Consider the following 22,663-nt stretch of genomic DNA (forward strand, 5'->3'; position numbering starts at 1 on the left):
GGTGAATATTCAAATGGGAAGTTGACAGAGCAAGATTCCTGCCTGCTGAATGAGAATTTTTAGAATATGCGTGAACTTCTGACATCAGGAATGCCACTCATTGGGAGCTTGCCATTGTGGGGGCAAATACTTACTAGCTGCACAGGATTTAAAGACCTGCAGAAGCTTAAAGGTGCAGCACAGTACGAACAGGAATTTCCAGCAGTTCTTCAAAGGAATTTTTTTGAGAGAATGGCTGAATGTCCTTAGGTTCTTAGATGAGGCTGTGGAACGTCTTTTAACAAAAGTTAAGCAGAGGAAGGAGGTCACATTTGGAATCCCTCGATGATGCCCATTGCAGAAAACAGCTCAGCAACAATGGCTGGAAGTTCTCATTGCCAACTGCATTACCTTGCACAGTAGTGCAATGCAAAAAAAGTTTAATAACCTTACCAAGGTTGCCAAAACAGGTGGAGCCAGCTGCATCAGCCAAAATGCACTGAACTAACTATTCTTGGGAGGAGTGCCTGGCTTCACTAAGATTCAGTTTTCTCTGTACTTTGAAGTGTATTAATAGCTCATCATCAGTATCCAAGAGGTACTGCAGATCTCCTCATACTTCCAACCTTTCTCTACAAGTATACTGACATTCTTCTCTGCTTTACCTTATTAAGGAGTGATAGCTGTGCTTAATATGTACACACCTAACCATCTCCATTAAGTCTGCATGTAAACATCTGGATTGGACTGTACCTCAAGTCAACTGATAGCCATTTTCACTTTTATGCATTACTTTTAAGGAAAGACAATAGGCCGGATTTTTCTCTTTGAGATGGGTTTCAGGAGTCAGGAGTTTTCCTGACCCTGCAATCCCATCTCTGTTGTGGAGGTGCCCACTTGCCCACCCTATATTTGGGCTGGAGAGGTCTTGATGGAGACAGACCTGCCAACTCTGAAGGCTCTGCAGTGTTGGAAAGTGGCCCACATATGGCCATGATATAAAGGCTTGCTTCCAACACCTTTGCTGGTAGGTGAGGTTGATGAGCAGGTAGCTGACCCAGTACTGTGAAGTCACCTCTGACCCTTGCCACTTCAGTAGTGAACTTTTCTCTGTCTGTATGTGATGGTTAAACAGTTTTTAACTGTAGTAAAGTTGGTTCAGCATGTGCCTACCCTATGAAAGCTGTAAACCCCTTATTGGCTGCCTCTATTTCTCATGTGACTGCCTCACACAGCATTGACCCCCTGCTAGCATGTGTACCTACAGCCCTATCAAGTGTTTGCACTCTATAGCAATTGTACCAAGTCCAGGCATATCAAGTCATCTGGCACCTAACACTGTTGTCTGCATCTGTGCACCTCATGGTCCGATGGACCACTCATAACCACTCATTAATCACTGTTGCCATGCTGGTGTGCACAGTCACAGCAATGACACCCACTCAGCACACAGATAGCCAGCACCAGTTGTCAGTGACCCACTCACAAGTGTCACCCTGTTATCCAAGCGGATAATGTGACTTTTCATGCATAATGTGCTTTGTTTGTTGCCATGCCAGAATGTCCCAAAGGAGAACATCAATGGGGAGCCAGGGTATTGAGTGCATCTTAATTAAGTGACCAAGACCTAGAGCTCCTGGTGCAGTCAATGAGTGACAAAAAGAACATTCTGCACCCTGTGTGCAGAACGCTCTCCCCGCCCATCACAAAACAGACATGGCTGGAGACTGCAAAGATTGTGAATGCCTCGACTGAACACATGCATACCTGGATTCAGCACCGCAAGAGCTCTCATGACCTTCTGCAGTCTGGCAAGGTAAGTGGACCCTTCTGTAGAGCAGAGATGGCAATTGGAGGTCTCTAAGTGGTAAGCCAGGGTAGGTGGGCCGCACATGGAGAATGTGTGTCCTGTCACCAGGGGGATTATATGGACATGAGACAATTGGAAGGAAGACTACTCATCTTGTAAAACATGTATGACTGCTGTTCATTCAAGTCACGTTGATTGACTTTAACAAACTAATAACAGTTTGGGATAACTTTGAATAAAGTTTCCCCACCTTCAGTCTGCTTTCCAACAGAGTTCACGACTCTTTGCCAAGGGTGTACCTCGAGCCCCTCACTGCAGCATCGAGAATGATGAAAATTGGGTCCGAAAACTTTTTCCACTGCAGGTCTGGCTCCTCTGAATTCTGTATGAACTGATATGCAAAACACGCTCCATCCCTTTCCCACACAGACGAAAATACACAGAGCAGGAACTGGGGATAGGACTTCCGCTCCTGGGTCCCATCTGCCATTTATTTTTTGGCCTTCCTCCATTCCGACATGGACTGAAGCATGAAAATCTGGGTCAATGTTTAGTATTAAAACGAGATTGACCATAGGTGGACTCAAACCTGTGTCTTTTTACAGGTGCAAGATCTCTGAATCTGCACCTGATGAGGAGGAAATTTTGGAGCTTAGTGAGGTGAAGACAAGGAAGCTATACTTAGGAAAACAGATGCTAGCTACAGGTTCATCGGGACATTAAATTCTTCTTTTTCATCTCATGCTATTGTGCCAAACTGTAGTATAAGGGCCTGGCACATAAAGGGTTAATATGGGACTGTATACAGTACCTCTCACACAGTGATGTAAGAAGGCACATGGCCCAGACCTACAGTCAGTGTGGTGTTAAACAGGGACGTTTTATAACCTAGGCATGGAGATAGCTCCTTGCCTGTACCCTTTACTGTACATATGTATATAGTCACAAGTAGTTAATAAAGACTTGCTGTTAACATACAGAAAAATACGAAGACTTGTTTGACAGACACGTTCTGTAACCAACGCCATCACAACACATACTCTACCTGACAACAAACTAGATCATACACCCCTTTACAATTTTTACTTAGTTCTGTTGAAGGGTCATGAGGACTCGAAATGTCAATTTTGCTCTTCTCCGCCGATGCTGCCAGACCTGCTGAGTTTTTCCAGGTATTTCTGTTTTTGTTTTAGATCTTACAGCTTCCTGCCACTCTTTCATCTGAAAGTGACAAGTAAAATTAGCTTCCCAGGAACACATTCCAACTGCCTCTTTTTCAACTGTGTGCCTCAAGAATTGTTAGTACCAAAGGCATAACAAGAAGTAGATCCACCTACATGCAGAATATGTACTGTTATTTACTCTTTGCCTCTCAAGCACTAGCCCAGTGACATATACTCAGAAGAATTAGATAGTGAGACAGAGGGAAATGCACGAGGTGACACATGGGGCAGGAAGAGGTGGAATTAGAAGATGAGGTGGAAGATATAAGTGCGAAAGGCTTAGAGACCTTGACCATTAACTGAAGAATCTAAGACCCATATCATAGATTTTGCTTAAAAAGGATATTTTCAGAACATCAAATTTATGTGAGAGCAATGTTGAAATTCTCTGAAATTGTGCAACAGATAACAAGGCAATTGGACGAGTCCACTACTGTATCTGTGGCACAATGATACAGGACTCTGCAACACTGCAGTTCACACCACTTGGCAGATACAGAGGCCTTAAAAACAAATTTAGCTTTTTGCCATGGATGCTCAGATAGCTATTGTGGAGTATCTGGTTGCCATAGTGGAGAAAGTTGGCTTTACTGGTTTCACCAGGCTTGGTAAGCAGGAACAGCTAATCATTTCTTAGGTCTTTACTGGATAAATTTGCTTTCCTGCTGAGCTGTGGCTGTAAATCCAACGCCCAATTCAAAAGTGTTGCAGGAATTTTCTCAAAATGTGGGTATCATGCAGGATGTTAATACCTGGAAGCCCTCATACAGCAATACAAATGCCCAGCCAGCAACAGGTACATCTCAGCACTCAGATGCCTAAGACAAGGATCACCTCAGTCCCAAGAGACTCATCTCCACAACTTCTGCCAGTCAGCGTAAGATGTTTCACTTTACACAACAGCACGAACCAAATCAAAAGCATAAATTAATGTTATGCTACCCACTGGTGCCGCAACACCCTCATGTAATTTCCATTAAACAATAATAATCATTCATTTGTATAATACTATTTAAAATAGACACTTGCAGCACATACACAGGTGCATTATGCCTTAGTCGGTTGTAAAGAAGGGACCAATGTAATTAACCAATCTCTCGTCCTTGGATTGCAGATTGTACAACAGACCGGTTTCGCTGTCAAAATGGTCAGTGTGTTCCTGCAGACTGGCGGTGTGATGGTGTTGTTGACTGCAATGATGATTCTGATGAATTGGAGTGCCGTAAGTAAACTGGGTCTGACAAAACCCAGGGATTATTCTACAAATCTGGTAGAATTTATTGATTATTAAAATACAAATTACACATTCATTATGACTATAATCTCCAAATGATAGTCACTTAACACCTTAAGCTCAATACAGAGGGCACTACTGTTCAGAATTACCATGTAGAAAGGGTTATTTACACTGCATTTTGAGCTCATTAACCTCTTTTGATAATTTTCATCATATCCCAATGATCAAAATGCTTTTTATATAATTCTATAAAAGTTTTGTTAAGGTGTTCAAATACTTTTAAATTGCACCATTCCTTATTATGTCCTTTAGGGAAGGAAATCTGCCATCTTTATCCAGTCTGGCCTACATGTGACTCTGGACCTACAGCAGTTGTTGACTGCTTAACTGCCCTCAAAATGATGTTGCAAGTCACTCAGTTTAAGGGCAGTTAGGGATGAGCAACAAATACTGGCCTTGCCAGAGATGCCTACGCCCCATGAAAGAATAAAAAAAAACATTTCTGGGAATTTATTTTTGCTAGAATTTTCTTGTGAGACACTAGTCCATAATAAAGTATCACATGTAATTGGTCCCAGCGTGAGTTGTTGTGGATAATGCAGATGAAAATCTGCAGCCCTTTTTCAATGTGCTCTCACTGTAACTCTGACCAGGAGCTGGTGGAACAGCCACAAATCTGACTAGGGCTAAGACTTTCTTCTCATGCCAGTTTCTCCAGAACCTTACCAAGGGAATATTCTCCACCTTTCCAAGAAAGGTCAGCAGTGTAGGGTGGGACGTGGTTGGGGTAGGGGCTCCCAGGCCGAAGGTTCCTGTCACCTCGTCCTAATGGGACGAAGGTGGGATCATGCATTGGCAAAGCAGGATATGATCCCCTGACGATCGATGAAAGTGGGTGTAAGCCTGGATCATGCCTGGGAGCTTCAAAAGTAAAAAAGAATTTTGTAGCACGTTTGGTTTCCTTTATAAGGAAACCAGGGGGCACTTTGAACTTTTTACTGGGAGGGTCCTGATTCCACTCCCCCTGGAATCACAGCCTCAGGGATTCTTAGCCTTTGTGCCATAGTTGATGCTCACCTACTTGCGTGGATTACAAACTTTGGTGTGATCAACACAGGTCGTTACGGTGGGCAGATTGCACCATTTATGCTGGTTCCAAAGGTATGTAGGTTTTTGGGCCATGAAGATCAGGCACCTGCATTTTCTTGCTGTACTGACTCGCTGATGTTTTCACCAGATTGGTGATGTAGGAACTTCAACTCCGTGATTCTCTGACTAATCACTTCTGATATAAGTCTTGTTTGGGGTGGGTGGAGATTCTGCTTCTAACAAGGCCTATGAAATTTGCTACGGAAGACTGGAATTTTTTGTTTTCCAGTTATTAATCAGGAATCTGCCTAATCTCCTTTCTGAATGGTTATTGTTTCAATGTCAACTGTCTCTCCTGTTTTCCCTTGTTGAGATGAAGTACAGTGAGCAATAATTTCCTTTTTGTGCCTCACCCAATCTGACAATATTTATATGTGAGTCTTTATAGTGATTTTTGTCAAGCTATTTGACTGTGGGAAAGACCACAGACAAGCCCAGTCCTGTTCTCATTTGATGTGCATATTGGGCGAAGGTTTCTGGATCGCGATCAGGAGGGGAACCTTTTCTATTTTTTTTCTTCTTCTCCAGAAACATGGGGGAGAATTTTCTCTCCGTTGGGCAGGCTGGGCAGAGCAGGCGGGTGCGCAGCCGATCACTGCCCGCGATCAGCTGCGCGCTGCCATTTTACAGGGGCGAGCCAATTAAGGCCTGCCCAGTGTGATGTGCACCCGGAAGTGCTCAGTGCTACCTGTGAAGGTGGGGGGAGGAGGGAGAGTCGGGGCCTGCGCTCCTTTGTGCACGCGCGCGACAGAGCGCAGAAATCTCTGAGGCACGGAGCTGCACAGATTGTGAAAAATTGAGTGAAAAGAATTAAAAATATTATTCAGACATGTCCCCTCATGCGACAGTGTCACATAAACTGGGACATGTCTATGAACTTTAATAACATTTTTTATTAAAGTTATAAACCCTTCATGAAACCCCATCCCGCCCGTGGATGAGGTTCCATGAAAAATGTGAAGGCCGCCTGGGCTCTTCATCTGCCCACCAACCTTAAGTTTGGCCAGGCAGCCCTGACAAGTACTTCAATTAGTTGATAAATGACCTTAATAGGCCTTTGACTTTTCGGCGGGCGTGCAGCTGACTTCAATGCGTGCCCGTCGAACTGAAGATCGGAATGACGTGTGGTGACATTGGGATGCACGCCCGACATCACCGTGCGTCATTATATGTGTTGGCATGTGGGGCCTGCCCCCGCATGCCGACCAGAAGATTCTGCCCAGGAGGTTAATTGCAGTGGTCATACTGACTGAGACTGAGTGTAGATTACAGATTTATTGCTAAACTGTAAAGCTCAATACCGAATAAATTTTCTGAGCCCCATTTTAAGGGTAGAAATTCCCGTTTGGCGTGCAGGGGTGGGCCCCGCATGCTGATGCGTAAAATGGTGTGCGGTGACATCAGCTGAGCGTCCCGATGTCACCATGCGCCATCATGATATTTCAGTGGGCAGGCACGCGATGATGTCCGATGCGCGCCCACCCTTAATTAACAGGCCACTTAAGGCCCTTGAGGCACCAATTGATTTTTCGGGGCCCGTGTGATCTTCAGGTCATCGCACGGGCATAACGGGCAGGCGGGTAGGACGCATTTGTATAAACCTCATCCACGGGTGGGATAAGAGGGTTCAGTGGCGTTGCGAATGAGCTCAGATATTTAATTTGGAAATTTACTGATACTTGCCCGTTTGAGCAGAAATACTTCAAAATGCATACTAGCTGCTTGATCTGGACTCACAACCTTCAGGTCAGCAATCTGCAGTGAGGAATCATTTTTGGGCCTGGGAATGGGAGCCATGCTCTCCACTAGAGGCACCTCCTCTGAGGAGGAAGGGAGGGCCAGAAGGGGGAGGAGGCCAGGAGTGCACATTCAGCCTCCAGGGGAGCCACCTTTGGAAGGAGAGGCACATGCACAAGGGGTGCAGGGCCAACAAGAAGTCCAAGGCGGAAGGGACTGCAGAAAATGCCACTATTCTGCTGTCAGGGTATACAGGCGGCAAAGCAGCTACCTCAATGTGTCTGAGGTGCAGTGCCGAAGGAGGCTCCGTCGCTCAAGGGAGGCAGTCAACTCTGTCAAATGATAGGCTCTGACATCTCTCCTAACTGTATGGGTGGACACCCCATGCTAGTGGCTCTAAAGATCACAGCTGCCCTCAACTTCTATGCTTCTGGTTCTTTCCAGGGCATGGTGGGTGATCTTTGTGGTGTCTCTCAATCAGCTGTCCACATTTGTGTCAAGCAGGTGACAGACTCTCTACTCAGATGTGCATTAGAACCATAGAAAAGTTACAGCACGGAAGGAGGCCATTCAGCCCATCTTGTCCATGCTAGCCCGAGGACACCCAGGTGCTTTTTCTAATCCCACCTGCCTGTACCCGATCCATAGCCCTGCAGCTTACAGCACTTCAGGTTCATCCACTACTGCTGGGATCAGATCAGCCAGACAGAGCAAGCCAGAAGCTTTGTGGCCATTGCTAGCTTCCCCCGTGTCCAGGGTGCAACAGACTGCACACATGTGGCCATCAAGGCGCCAGCAGGTGAGCCCGGTGCCTTCGTCAACAGGAAGGGCTTCCACTCCATGAACGTGCAGATAGTATGTGATCACAGGATGCTGATTCTACAAGTCTGTGCAAGGTACCCAGGCACTCCCCTACATCCTCAGACACTCCCAGGTGCTGAGGCTGTTCAGTGCTCCAGCCCGGCTGGATGGATGGCTGCTGGGTAACATGGTCTATCCCCTCAAAAGGTCGCTCATGACACCTCTCCGCCATCCAAGAACAGAGGCTGAGTAGCGGTACAAAAGGAGCCACACCTCCACAAGGGCTGAGGTGGAGAGAGCCATTGGTCATCTTAAGATGTGCTTCCGATGCCTGGACCATTCAGGGGGTGCACTCCAGTATACCCCAGATCGTGTGTTGTTAATAATCGTTGCATGCTGCACCCTCCACAATCTAGTGCTGGAAAGGGGAGACGCTGTGGATGACGAAGATGTTGACGCAATGGCTGCGGCTGCACATGATGGGTCAGCAGTGAGTCCGATGATGAGCATGCACAGGGAAATGCTGAGGGGTAGGCAGGCGCTGACCCAGGCATACTCCAGGGAGGTGGGGACACTCGGGAGGCTTTAATCCAACGAACCTTCAGCTAGCACACCACAGATGGACCTCCATATTCGATATCTGAGTGCTAAATTTGCCTGGATAGGAACACAACTAAGGGCCTTGTCAATAAAGTTCAAATGACACAATCCACTCAAAACATCATGGGTAATCATCTACCTGCAGAGGAAAAGAGGCACCCTCAGCCATGGTGACATATCTAAATTTAATGATATAAAAAATGAACTTAAGGAAACAAAATTTCAAAAGTGTTAAACACCAACTAATCATGACCTCATTGTGGGCAACACAAAAGCACCAGTGAGAAACCCATGGTGTGCCTAAGGTGCCTTAAACTTACATTTCCGGGCGCTACATCTAGGTGCTGTTCCCTCGCTGGCACTGGCATTTGAGACAGCCTGCTCACTGTGCTGTCCTGTTGGCCTTGATGATCTTGGCAGGTGTCCTCTGGCCTGTGGAGCCTGTGCTGGCCCCGCCTGGGACGGAGCGGCCAGTTCCACATCTGGCATCTCCCCAGTCATTGCAGCCTCATCGGATGCAACGGTCACTGGCAGAGGGGTGGAGGAGCTGCTGCCCTCACCCGGAGTGCCCTGAGAGGAGCCCACAGAGATGACAGGCAGCTGCTGCGCCAACATGAGGTCGCTTCAGACCTCCCTGCTCACCGTAGATGGATGGGCACCAAGCTGGGAAACTTGGGGCCCAGACCATCTCCCACCTTGGCACTGACCAGCTAAGGTCAATGCCGATGTGAGGGCTTACTGGTCAGAGCAAATCCTCAGGAAGCCCTGATTGGTCTCCTGGAGGAGCCTCTCCACGAGAGTCGCCACTCTCCCCATTGTGGATGCATGGCACTTGGTTATGAGGCTCATTGCATTGGTGATGGTCCGTGTGGACTCCTCCACCATGGAGACCAAGCCAAGCATAGCCTCATGTATCTCCGCCAGATCCTCCCGTACACCCTGCTGGACTTCCAGCATTCTTTGCCTCATGGACGACTCCAGAGGCACATCACCAGCCACTGACTGAGCATGTGCCTGGTCCCCTGCAATCCTCTGACAGCTGGCGCCATGGGCACTCTCTGTCTCCGCCAGCTCCTCCAGCAACTGGGAAGTGCCCTCACCGCTGTGCCCCAGGACATTGGTCAATGTTCTAATTCTTGCCGAGGTGCTAGGACCTGCGCTGGTGCCTGCCTGGCAGAGATGGTGTGATGCTGATGAGACTTCAGAGCCCTCAGGTGTGAGAGGGGGCCTTTGCTGCTTCTCCTCCCGGCCCTGCTCTGATGATGCTGAAAGGAAGGACAAGGACATTGGATCAGTTAACATGGAGACAAGGTCAATGTGCATCCCTGTCCCCCAAATCATTATGTAATCCTTCCATAAGCAATGGTCAAGCCATGTTGCAAACTTCAATCACTGAACATTCAGCAGTGTCATGGCTGCTGGGACACTAATGGTGATCTCAGTGCTGGGCCTGTGGCACCCCAGCCTCACCGACACTGGTAGACCTGGGCGCATGGCACCTCTACAGATCAAGGGCCTCCTGCTCAAAACTGGAAATGATGGCCAGGTGGGCCAGCCCTCTGCCTGTCCTCAACTGCTCGGCAGCATTATGAGTATTCTTCTCTTGAAAAGTAGAAAAGGGCATTGATTAGTGCAACTGGTACCTGGAATCTCTTCGCTGCCGTCCCACCCCAACCAGAGTGGAACATTGCAGAGCTCCAGTGCCTCCTCACCCCGCAGCTGCCGCACACTCACACAAAGATGCCAGGCCTGTCCGCCCACCCTTGGCCAAATGCAGCCTACATCACATTTGGCACCACATGGTCCAACCTTGCAAAACAAGGAGGCGCAAGCACGTGGAATGCAAAATGCAGCAGATGGATCGGGGCCCCGCCACCTGGAAGCTCCCCTCCCAACATGTTAGCAGCCTGACTTTGACATGTTTCGCAGTTCCAGCACTGTGCCTAGGTGCAGATCCTCCAGGTTGCCCCCAAAACTGTAATGTGAGTGTCACTGTACAACATGCAGTGAGTGCAGAACCCATCTCTTTACCACCCTCTCAAGGTGACCTTGGCATGGGCAACTGGACACATACCGTCAATGATTCAATGCAGTAACTGCACTCAAGAGTTGGGTGGCCAGGGGGGAAAGCCTACCTGCTGGGTTAAGTGACCAGTGCCAACATGGCACTCACCCTTCCAGGGCGCAAAAGGTCACTGCGGCACTGGACCCAGGTGCGCCGCACCACGTCGCAGGAGCTCACCACCTCCCCCACCTCCTCCCAGGCATGTTTGGTCATGTGGGGGGGCCTCCTCCTCCCATCCTCGGGAACGAGCACCTCCAGCCGTGCTGCCAACTCCTCGAGGAGGGCAGCAAGGCAATCGTCTGAGAAATGAAGACATAGTGCCCCCTACCCTTCCCTCCTGCCTGGCCTGCTCACCAGCAGCGCTCTGGGGAGCCCTTCCACTGACTATGATTCACAGCCTTTGAAAGGATGCAGGAGCAAACAGGCCGCTGGGCTGCCGTTGGACCCGCCGCCCGCCCACACCCACTATCCTCGGGAGCCGCATTTCACGCTGGGCGGGCCTTAATTAGTGTAAAAGGGCGGCGTGGATCCAACCATGGGTGGCTATCAGACCTGCGCCCCTCGCGTCTGCTCCCGCAAGGCCTGCTGACAGGCAGAAAATTCTGCCCTAAGTGTTCCAAGCCACTATTTGGTTTGCTGGATGGCAATATGAGATATAAAAAATGACAGCTCGTGTTGTAAGAAGTTTCACCTTAAATTATAAGTAGCTTATTAGGTTTTGTAACCCAGTTCACAAAACATACTCTTATATTGTTCCTGTTATACTGACATTGTTTATTTTGAATGTTGGAAAAATGGCTTGTATAAGAATACTGATAACCGTTTTCAGGTTATAAAGTAAGTCATTACTCTCCAGGTTAAAGAACTTACCAAATCCATGCTCAAGATCCAGTGCTTTTTAACAATTGCTAACTTCCTAAACATTTGAGACAGTTGTTCACTGCAATACCCCTCAACTACAACATGGGCTAGATTTTCTACCTGTATCATTGCCTTTGGGCAAAGAATCTATTTGTGTACATTAGAGATATTGAAATTGTATAATTCTGGGTGTAATCTTTTGTGTCACATTTAAAAATTCCCCTTTTTCTTCACTTCACCAATACTGCATTTATTTTGATTTCAGCCCCATCTACCTGTACAGCAGCACAGTTCCGGTGTGAGGGAGATGGGGAATGTATTTCTCAAAGTTGGGTCTGTGATGATGAAGAAGATTGTGACGATGGATCTGATGAGCGTCAGCACTGTTGTAAGTCTGGGATTTTATTTTAACCTGTTTCAGGTGCAGGAAATGTAGATGTAAACTGGGAATTCATGTTCCTTTTAAAAAAAAATAATTTAGAAGGATCTACTTTGACCTATTTTCACCTAAACCTGACTGAAATTGTCTAAAACAAAAACAGAATTACCTGGAAAAACTCAGCAGGTCTGGCAGCATCAGCGGAGAAGAAAAGAGTTGACGTTTCGAGTCCTCATGACCCTTCAACAGAACTGAGTGAATCGAAGGAGAGGGGTGAAATATAAGGTGTTTAAGGTGCGGTGGGGGGGGGTGGGGGGGAGGGTTGGGTGGGGGGAGAGAAGTGGGGGAGGGGGTGGGTGGTTGTAGGGACAAGCAAGCAGTGATAGGTGCCGATAATCAAAAGATGTCACAGACAAAAGAACAAAAGAACACAGAGGCATTGAAGGTGGTGATATTATCTAAACGAATGTGCTAATTAAGAATAGATGGCAGGGCACTCAAGGTACAGCTCTAGTGGGGGTGGGGTGGAAAGACTAGCAGGACATAAAAGATTAAAAAATAATGGAAATAGGTGGGAAAAGAAATATCTATGTAAATTATTGGAAAAAACAAAAGGAAGGGGGAAGAAACAGAAAGGGGGTGGAAATGGAGGAGGGAGTTCAAGATCTAAAGTTGTTGAATTCAATATTCAGTCCGGAAGGCTGTAAAGTGCCTAGTCGGAAGATGAGGTGCTGTTCCTCCAGTTTGCGTTGGGCTTTACTGGAACAATGCAGCAAGCCAAGGACACACATGTGGGCAAGAGAGCAGGGTGGAGTGTTAAAATGGCAAGTGACAGGGAGGTCTGGGTCATTATTGCGGACAGACTGCAGGTGTTCTGCAAAGCGGTCGCCCAATTTATGTTTGGTCTCTCCAATGTAGAGGAGACCACATTGGGAGTAATGAATGCAGTAGACTAAGTTGGAGGAAATGCAAGTGAAATGCTGCTTCACTTGAAAGGAGTGTTTGGGCCCTTGGACGGTGAGGAGAGAGGAAGTGAAGGGGCAGGTGTTGCATGTTTAGCGTGGGCATGGGGAGGTGCCATAGGTGGGGGTTGAGGAGTAGGGGGTGATGGAGGAGGGGACCAGGGTGTCCCGGAGGGAATGATCCCTACAGAATGCCGCCAGGGGGGGTGAAGGGAAGATGTGTTTGGTGGTGGCATCATGCTGGAGTTGACGGAAATGGCGGAGGATGATCCTTTGAATGTGCAGGCTGGTGGGGTGATAAGTGAGGACATGTTTCTGGGAGGGAGGAGAAGGCGTGAGGGCGGATGTGAGGGAGATGGGCTGGACATGGTTGAGGGCCCTGTATACGACTGTGGGTGGAAAACCTCGGTTAAGGAAGAAGGAGGACATGTCAGAGGAACTGTTTTTGAAGGTAGCATCATCAGAACAGATGCGACGGAGGTGAAGGAACTGAGAGAATGGGATGGATTCCTTACAGGAAGCGGGGTGTGAGGAACTGTAGTCAAGGTAGCTGTGGGAGTCGGTAGGCTTGTAATGGATATTGGTGGACAGTCTATCACCAGAGATTGAGACAGAGAGATCAAGGAAGGGAAGGGAAGTGTCAGAGATGGACCATGTGAAAATTATGGAGTGATGGAGATTGGAAGCAAAATTAATAAATTTTTCCAAGTCCCAACGAGAGCATGAAGCAGCACCGAAGTAATCATCGATGTACCGGATAAAGAGTTGTGGAAGGGAGCCGGAGTAGGACTGGAACAAGGAATGTTCCACATACCCCATAAAGGGACAGGCGTAGCTGGGGCCCATGTGCGTACCCATAGCCACACCTTTTATTTGGAGGAAGTGAGAGGAGTTGAAGGAGAAATTGTTCAGTGTGAGAACAAGTTCAGCCAGACGGAGGAGAGTAGTGGTGGATGGGGATTGTTCAGGCCTCTGTTCGAGGAAGAACTAAGGGCCCTCAGACCATCTTGGTGGGGGATGGAGGTGTAGATGGATTCTACGGGTGAAGAGGAAGCGGTTGGGGCCAGGGAACAGGAAATTGTTGATGTGACGTAAGGTGTCAGAGGAATCACGGATGTAGGTGGGAAGGGTCTGGACAAGGGGAGAGAGAAGGGAGTCAAGATTATGAGAAATGAGTTCCATGGGGCAGGAGCAAGCTGACACAATCGCTCTACCGGGACAGTTCTGTTTGTGGATTTTCGGTAGGAGGTAGAAGCGGGTCGTCCGAGGTTGGGCGACTATCAGGTTGGAAGCTGTCGGAGGAAGATCTCCAGAGTAGATAAGGTCAGTGACAGTCCTGGAAACAATGGCTTGATGTTCAGTGGTGGGGTCATGGTCCAGGGAGAGGTAGAAGGAAGTGTCTGCGAGTTGACGCTCAGCCTCCGCGAGGTAGAGGTCAGTGCGCCAGACAACAACAGCACCACCCTTGTCAGCGGATTTGATGACAATGTCAGGGTTGGACCTGAGAGAACGGAGTGCAGTAAGTTCAGAGAGAGACAGGTTAGAATGGTGAGAGGAGCAGAGAAATTGAGACGACTAATGTCGCACCGACAGTTCTCAATGAAAAGATCAAGAGAAGGTAAGAATCCAGAGGGAGGGGTCCAGGTGGAGGGAGAATATTGGAGGTGGGTAAAAGGATCCGTTGAACGGGGAGAGGACTCCTGCCCAAAGAAGTGAGCACGGAGACGAAGTCAGCGGAAGAAGAGTTCAGCATCATGCCGAGCCTGAAATTCATTGAGATGAAGGCGTAAGGGTATGAAACTAAGTCCTTTGCTGAGCACTGAACGTTTAGCGTCGGAGAGGGGAAGATCAGGGGGTATAGTGAATATACGGCCAGGGCTGGGATTGGAAGATGGGATGGGGACGGAGGGACAGGCAGGGGTGGAGGGTCCTAGATGGGTGTTGGTGTTGATGAGTTGTTGGAGCTTGCGTTCCTTAGCACTTGAGAGAAAGAGAAAAAGTTTCTTGTTGAGGCGTCGGATGAGACGAAGAATAAAATGAAACTGGGGGCACGCGCAGCTTTGAAAAAGGGTGAGGCGGAGCTGCTGGAGGGAGAGGTCGAGTGTGTTTGTTTGGCGGCGCATGGCACTGAGTGTGGATCTCAGAAAGTGACGGGAACAGCAGTCCAAGAAACGTTTTATGTCCTGGAGATACCTGTAATCCTGGGCTGGGTGGGTTCGAAACAAGAGGAATGGAATTTCAGTTGAAATCCACAAGGGGTAAGTCGGAGACGGAGACAGTCACTGAGAAAGGAGATATGGCTATGAAAGTGGGTTTTAGTAAGCACCTTGTCAAACACCAGGAGAGAAATGGAAAGCAATGAAGGTGAACAAGGCAAAAGAGAGATACAGAAATCTTGTCGCAGAGAGGATCAAAACTTCTTCAAGGTAGGCATTCCTTGAAGAGGAGTGGCAGTCAATTAAACAAAGAGATAAAAACAAAAAACTGCGGATGCTGGAAATCCAAAACAAAAACAGAATTACCTGGAAAAACTCAGCAGGTCTGGCAGCATCGGCGGAGAAGAACAGAGTTGACTTTGAGTCCTCATGACTCTTCAACAGAACTGAGTGAATCTAAGGAGAGGGGTGAAATATAAGCTGGTTTAATGTACGGGGGGGGGCGAAGGTTGGGTGGGGGGAGAGAAGTGGGGGGGCAGTGGTGTGGTTGTGGGGATAAGCAAGCAGTGATAGGAGCAGATATTCAAATGATGTCACAGACAAAAGAACAAAAGAATACAGAGGCATTGAAGGTGGTGATATTATCTAAACGAGTGTGCTAATTAAGAATGGATGGTAGGGCACTCAAGGTACAGCTCTAGTGGGGGTGGGGTGGAAAGGCTAGCAGGGCATAAAAGATTTAAAAATAATGGAAACAGTTGGGAAAAGAAAAATCTATATAAATTATTGGAAAAAAAACAAAAGAAAGGGGGAAGAAACAGAAAGGGGGTGGGGATGGAGGAGGAAGTTCAAGATCTAAAGTTGTTGAATTCACTATTCAGTCCGGAAGGCTGTAAAGTGCCTAGTCGGAAGATGAGGTGCTGTTCCTCCAGTTTGCGTTGGGCTTCACTGGAACAATGCAGTAAGCCAAGGACACACATGTGGGCAAGGGAGCAGGGTGGAGTGTTAAAATGGCAAGCGATGGGAAGGTCTGGGTCATTCTTGCGAACAGACCGTAGGTGTTCTGCAAAGCGGTTGCCCAGTTTGGTCTCTCCAATGTAGAGGAGACCGCATTGGGATCAACGAATGCAGTAGACTAAGTTGGGGGAAATGCAAGTGAAATGCTGCTTCACTTGAAAGGAGTGTTTGGGCCCTTGGATGGTGTGGAGAGAGGAAGTGAAGGGGCAGGTGTTGCATGTTTTGCGTGGGCATGGGCAGGTGCCATAGGTGGGGGTTGAGGAGTAGGGGGTGATGGAGGAGTGGACCAGGGTGTCCCGGAGGGAACGATCCCTATGGAATTGTCTAGATTTGAATGCTATAGTATGTATTTTATAACTGCTCTGGGATGCCACCAAGGCCATGTTCAGCCTTGTGATCCTTGCAATTCAGAGGATAGAGGATGCCTTGCACTGGGGACTGCCAAGTGCAACTTCTACTATTTTTAAAAATGTATTTTACGGGATGTGGGTGCCACTGGCTAGGCCAGCATTTATTGCTCATCCCTAATTGTCCTTGGGAAGGTGGTTGTGAGCTGCCTTCTTGAATCACTGCAGTCCCTGTGGTGTAGATACACCATCAACTCCAAAATTAAGCATCCTCTGCTCTGGAGAACCCCCACCACTTACCACAGACATGGTACTTGCTAGGTACATGGTAGTAGAGTGTGTGAAAGACTGGAACAGTAGCAAGCAATCTAAACCCTACAGAAATTCCACAGAACAAGTAGAGGGGCCGAGTAAGGAGATTGAATAATCTCAAATGTTAAATTATGAGGAGAGATTACACAAACTAGGGTTGTATTCCCTGAAATTTAGAAGATTAAGGGGTGATTTGATCGAACCTTTGAAGTATTAATGTGAACTGATAAAATAGGCAGAGAAAAAGTATTTCCGCTGATTAGGGAGTCTAATATTTTGTACATCATGAATGAAGTTGTCATGAAAATGAGACAATAGGAACTTCATGCAGCTTTTAGGCAATTTCAGTTCCTCACAATACAACATTGATTGTGGTTATTATCCATGATTTAATTCTCTACAGGTTCTCTGAAAGTATCTTAGAGCAAATTATAATGGATTTCAGTGAGAATTTATACTACTCATTGTTATTTAAATTACAATAATGTGGTTCATTGCATATTAGCATGAATGCAAATGATACAAACACAGGATAGTTTAGGCTTAAAGTTAGCTTCCTTTTGTTTGGAGAACAAGATTGAAATGAGATCCTTAAAAAAACAAAAAAGCTACCTAGAAAAGAAAGCTGTATTTTTCAGTGCTGAAGGACTGTTGAAATTGTTGTTCATAATGGATTATCTGGGCTTATCATGACAGCTTGAGAATGCACACTGATCTGCTGTCTGTTAAACATATGCCAAGAATTTCGAAATAGTTCTGTGTTGCCTTTTTTCTTCAGTGTTTGGCATTACAAACAGTGATGCAGAAGTTTGGGAATTGTGTCTAACATTGGCAATATTTTTTGTAAGAAGCAAAGTTAAGCAACAAGTTAGTTACAGCAAGAATTTAAACACAAGGAGATCATTTGTAGATATTTACAGTAGCTTTCCTGTAGCATTGTCTTTATTGTTATTAATTAATGTCCCAAGAAAGTGATTATTTTAATAATGCATTTATTCCGATAATTTCAATTTTTGGTGCTTCTAAAGGAGGATCCATTGATATTGGAGGAAAGCATTGCAAGCACTACTTGTATAGCAGTACAGCAGAAACAGTACACAAGCTTACATCTGCAATGATAACAGTTGCATTTTTAGGATAGAAGTTACCGAATAGATTCTCTTCTGAGATGAATGTTCCTGTTAACTGTAACTTAGAATGATTTTCCAGTAACCCGCTGGCCATTTCAGATGTTTTATAAGGTAAAAAGATTCACTTTGGACAGAAGCTTCGGACAATTAAGTTACTGCAATCAAACATTAAAACAGTTATATAAACAAGTGATTAAATGATTATTAAGTGTGAACTGTCCATTGTAAGATTATTCCTGAACATCCTGTACAGACTACTTTAGGTTGCAAAATACTTGTTGTTTAATTGTGCACCAAATTACAGTTGAGTACAGGAAGACCAAATTCTTTGTTTTGGTGAATATTATGTTCCTAAAGGTGAAAGATGCCAGCACTGGCAATTGAAAACTTTTCACTTTGTGGCATCCACTGTCACACGAAGCATTCAAGTTTGGTGGAATATGACCCAGATGCAGAGTTAGGCTCCTTCTACTCAGGTCAATGACATGTCTTTGTGTTAATCAGAAGAATACCCTTACCCTCGTGTGCCATTGTGAATGTTTTTATTTCCTGGACTAACTGTCCTTACGTCCTTGGAATAAAATTGTAAACTTGATTAGAATTATTGTAGAAATAGGGACAGTATTATTCAGAAAAAATATACCATTAGGTAATGGGTTAAAACTGCCAATCATATTTCATGCTGGATTCTTCTACTGGGTGAAGAAAATGTCTTTCAATTAGATTCAAACCCAAGAGAGGAATGAAGGGAAATTTATATTATGTTTATATTATGATTAGCTTTTTAAGATATTTTGTTAAATTTCTATTAGAATTATGACTTCCCAAAAAATCACATCAACACCAGGAAGAATCACTTTCAGAATAATTGTATCCATAATTTATTCTATCGGTTCAGTACCATTCATTGAAGTTGCAAAAATGACAGCAAGCTGCTTGTATTCAATTTTTAAAAATGTATTCATTGTCTTGATATTTGTGATGGTGCTAAGTTAGTAGACAGAAATTTGGAAAGAAATCCATCCCAACACAACGAGCTGAATTGTCCCAGAAATCGGCAAAGTCCGAGATTGGAAGGGGGAGTTGGTGTGTGACCCGCCGATGGCAATGGCTGCTTTATCCAACGTATCGTGCACCACTTTGCTAAAAAAATTGAGAGGCATGGGTTTTACTTCAAATCACTGGTGGCTGGGCCCCTGTATCCCCCGCCCCGCCATGATCTCAGGTCTTCAGTAAACCAGATGCCATATTTAAAGGCCGCCCCTGCACAGAGCTAGCACTCTTCAAGGGTAGGAAACTCTTGGGAACTGATGGCTGCCAAAGGAGGAAACATGCTGCCCCCAGATTTAGTGACCCCTCTCTCAAGTGTCTACTGGACGCAGTGGTGGCCTGCCACCATGTCCTGTACCTCTGCTCTGGGTGAAGATCCTCATCCAAGGTGACAAATCCAACATGGGAGTTGATGGCAGTGGTGATCAGCGCCAATGCTCTCCAAAAGAGGGCAGCCATCCAGTGCCAAAAGAGGATGAATGATGATCTCCATTTCACTAGGGTAAGTCTTCTCATCACTGAAGCAGTCCATGTCCAAATGCAGCAAGACCTGGACTATATCCAGGCTTGGGCTGACAAGTGGCAAGTAACATTCTTGCAACACAAGTGCCAGGCAATGACCATCTCCAACAAGAGAAAATCCAACCATCGTCCCTTGACATTCAATGGCATTACCATCACTGAATCCCCCACTATCAACGTCCTGGGGGTTACCATTGACCAGAAACTGAACTGGAAAAGCCATATAAATACTATGGCTACAAGAGCAGGAATCATGCTATGAGTAACTCATCTCCTGACTCCCCAAAGCCTGTCCACAAGGCACAAGTCAGGAGTGTGATGGAATATTCCCCACTTGCCTATATGAGTGTTGCTCTGCAACACTCAAGAAGCTTGGCACCGTCCAGGACAAAGCAGTCTGCTCGATTGGCACCACATCCACAAAAATTCACTACCCCCACCACCGATGTACAGCAGCAGCAGCGTGTACCATCTACAAGATCCACTGCAGAAATTCACCTTCACCAAGGCTCCTTACACAGCATCTTCCAAACCTATGACCACTACCACCTAGAAGGACAAGGGCAGCAGATAGATGGGAACACCACCTAGAAGTTCCCCTCCAAGCCACTCACCATCTTGACTTGGAAATATATTGCTGTTCCTTCACTGTTGCTGGGTCAAAATCCTGAAACTGCCTTCCTAACAGCACTTTGGGTGTACCTATACCACATGGACTGCAGCGGTTCAAGAAAGCAGCTCACCGCCACCTTCTGAAGGGCAATTAGGGATGGGCAATAAATGCTGGCCCCACCAGCAATGCTCCCATTCCATGAATGAATAAAAAAAAACTCTCAACTCACAAACCATCACGTATCCACAGGGATCTCACTCACTGCCAGCTCAAGGGACCATCACCATTCACGCTCTCACACACACCTTCATCTGCGCTGAGGATCATGTTCTCATCCCGTTCATGGCACCATTCAGCATGACCACATGCCAGGCATCCTTCTTATCTGGCCTGGCAGGCGTTCTGCTTACACTCTCCCCATCTCTATTCATGCAGCACAAGCTGGCACACAACAAAAGGGAAAGGTCGCAGGCTGGTGGAGGAACACCCGACATCAAGGTCCTCACAGACTTTGAAAATAGAGCCATTCAGCCAGCTGGCAATGATCTGGACCATTCCTGTGCTGACAGTGAAGTTGGCTGTGCTCAAACAAGTGAGAATCCAGCAGTGCAACATCCATCAGACAACCATGCTGTGAGTGAGTTCCCCTGTTCTGCAGTCCCCTTCATGTGGTAATCATCTCTCCTTGCTTTTGCAGGCACATCTGAAAAGCAGATGAGGGGGCCCATGAGCCAGGCCCTCAATTCCAGTCCCAAGGACACCATGAAAGAGGAATCCACAGACATCAAAATTAAAGACCCATCACAACGCTGACCCACACCCTCAGACACAACCTCAGTGGGACCTAGTTCTAGAGTAGCCTTGGGATAACAATCTAGAGGGCACATTGCACTCTCTGATCTACAGCAGGTGGAGGCAGGGACTTCCCAGGTTGCTGGCACTCGGCAGACTGTTGGAGGCCAGAAGTTTGCTAAGTCCGAGTCAGATGAGGAGAAACTGGTCTTGGTCAGACCTCAGTTGTTGGAGCTGCAAAGACAAGCTCAGGAACATCAGGAAGGGATTTCCGCTGCATTCCTCAGAGGCTGTTCACCTTCAGTCTGAGGTGATAGCGCCGGTATGCCAACGCACCAAGGTCAACACTGATAGGATAGTGGCCGCCATGAAGACCTTGGTCCAGGACATTGGTCCCACACTGCTGCAGGAGCTGCACTCCATCACTGTGGCACTTGCTGGCATCCATCAGTGTCAATGCGAGAGGGGGGCAGGGCACCTCAAGTTCACTTCAGCTATCCCTTCCTCTGAAGGAGTCAACCAGGGGCTCTCGGGCACCCTTGGGCCAGAGGATCAACAGGTGCACACCCAGGTGACTCCGGGGACGCCCGGCCCATCTGAATCCCTCCTTTCTGTGAACCCAGCAGCTCCACTCTGCAGGGTGAGGAGGGTGCCACTGCCCAGAGCAGGACCGCAAAAGCAGGTCTCGGCCCTCCAGAGGACGCCCTCCAAGGTGATCACAGACCACAGGGCGTATAAGTCAGCCGGCCACTTTCACCTTTGCTGTGGGTGTCAGGGGAGCACCAAAACGTAGCAGCAGGGTTAGAATTAGGGCAACTCAAGAAGATGTGGTTGCATAACATGGGCACAGGTGTTAATCACTTGTACTTAATGTTGACCATTGTAAATACACTCCCAAGAATGTCTCCTTGTCTATAGCTCCTTGCAATGATGAGCAGTGTTTGTGTCAACCAGATGTGAAACCTTGGTTCCTGTACAAAATGAAGACTACTGTTGCAGTCCAGGGCCTCTCGCCTGTACAGTGTGTAATGTTCTGAGCACAGTGATTGTCCGGCTTCAAAGTCACTCTCCAGGTCAGTGATGTCTGCATCTCTGTGTGGCTTTTGTTTGCTGCAAGAATCTCATACCGAAGTGTCACTGGGTTGTGTAATGTTCTCTGTGTGCTCTCAGCACCTTAGAGGCAGTGCTTCCCCCACCCATCTCATCACCAATCCTCACAGGTGCTGAAGGGAACAGGTGATGAAGCCTGACCAAAGGATCAAGTTGTCTTAAAGTCCATGTGCTTGCTGTATCTCAGCAGCGTCTCCATGATATGAGCCTCTTCACAGAGCATATGTGCACTACCCTCAGCCAGACAGGTGTCAGATGTTCCCAGATGCAATATGAAGATTTCAGATCTCTGCATTTCATCATCATCCTCCTGGAATCATGTGGCATTGAGGGCCTCATGAGCACACCTGCCTCATTTGCCAGTGCAATGCCCTCATTGCCTGCATCCTCCCCTTTCAGGACCTCATCACCCTCATCCTCTTCAATCTCCTTCTCATTGGAGGAGCCATGCAGCTCTTGCATCCCCTCATCATCCAGGCACTCCCCCCATTGCATTGCCAGGTTGTGTAGCGCCTGGAAAATGTCAGGTTTCTGAGACTTGCTGAGGATGTATGAGTCATGGATGCTTCCAGGGTATCTTGCACACACTTGCATGATCCGTCTGTTGGTCACAGACCAGCTGAATATTGAGAGAGTGGAAGGCTTTGTGGATCACATGCTGGACAGCTTTTTGCAAGGGAGATTTAAGAGCCACATGAGTGTAGTTGATGGCACCCTGAACCGGTGGTAATCCGAAAATCTCAGCAAATCCTGGTGTTGTTGCTCCCTGGCTTGCCTGATCTCTGTTAAAATTGACAAAAGTGTATGCCTG

At 47.1% G+C, this 22,663-nt stretch overlaps 1 protein-coding gene across 1 annotated transcript in view; it reads left to right on the forward strand.

The window, feature by feature from the left end:
• lrp2a (low density lipoprotein receptor-related protein 2a) overlaps window positions 1-22,663 on the forward strand; it is a 387,109-nt gene that overhangs the window by 72,815 nt on the left and 291,631 nt on the right. Inside the window, exons 2-5 of the mRNA XM_041200238.1 lie at window positions 1,666-1,795; window positions 3,554-3,620; window positions 4,127-4,234; window positions 11,728-11,850. Of these exons, the coding sequence (XP_041056172.1) occupies window positions 1,666-1,795; window positions 3,554-3,620; window positions 4,127-4,234; window positions 11,728-11,850 (428 nt within the window). The remainder of the gene's footprint in view (window positions 1-1,665; window positions 1,796-3,553; window positions 3,621-4,126; window positions 4,235-11,727; window positions 11,851-22,663) is intronic.

This window comes from Carcharodon carcharias, chromosome 12 (assembly GCF_017639515.1).
Source record: "Carcharodon carcharias isolate sCarCar2 chromosome 12, sCarCar2.pri, whole genome shotgun sequence".
Lineage (NCBI taxonomy): Eukaryota > Metazoa > Chordata > Chondrichthyes > Lamniformes > Lamnidae > Carcharodon > Carcharodon carcharias.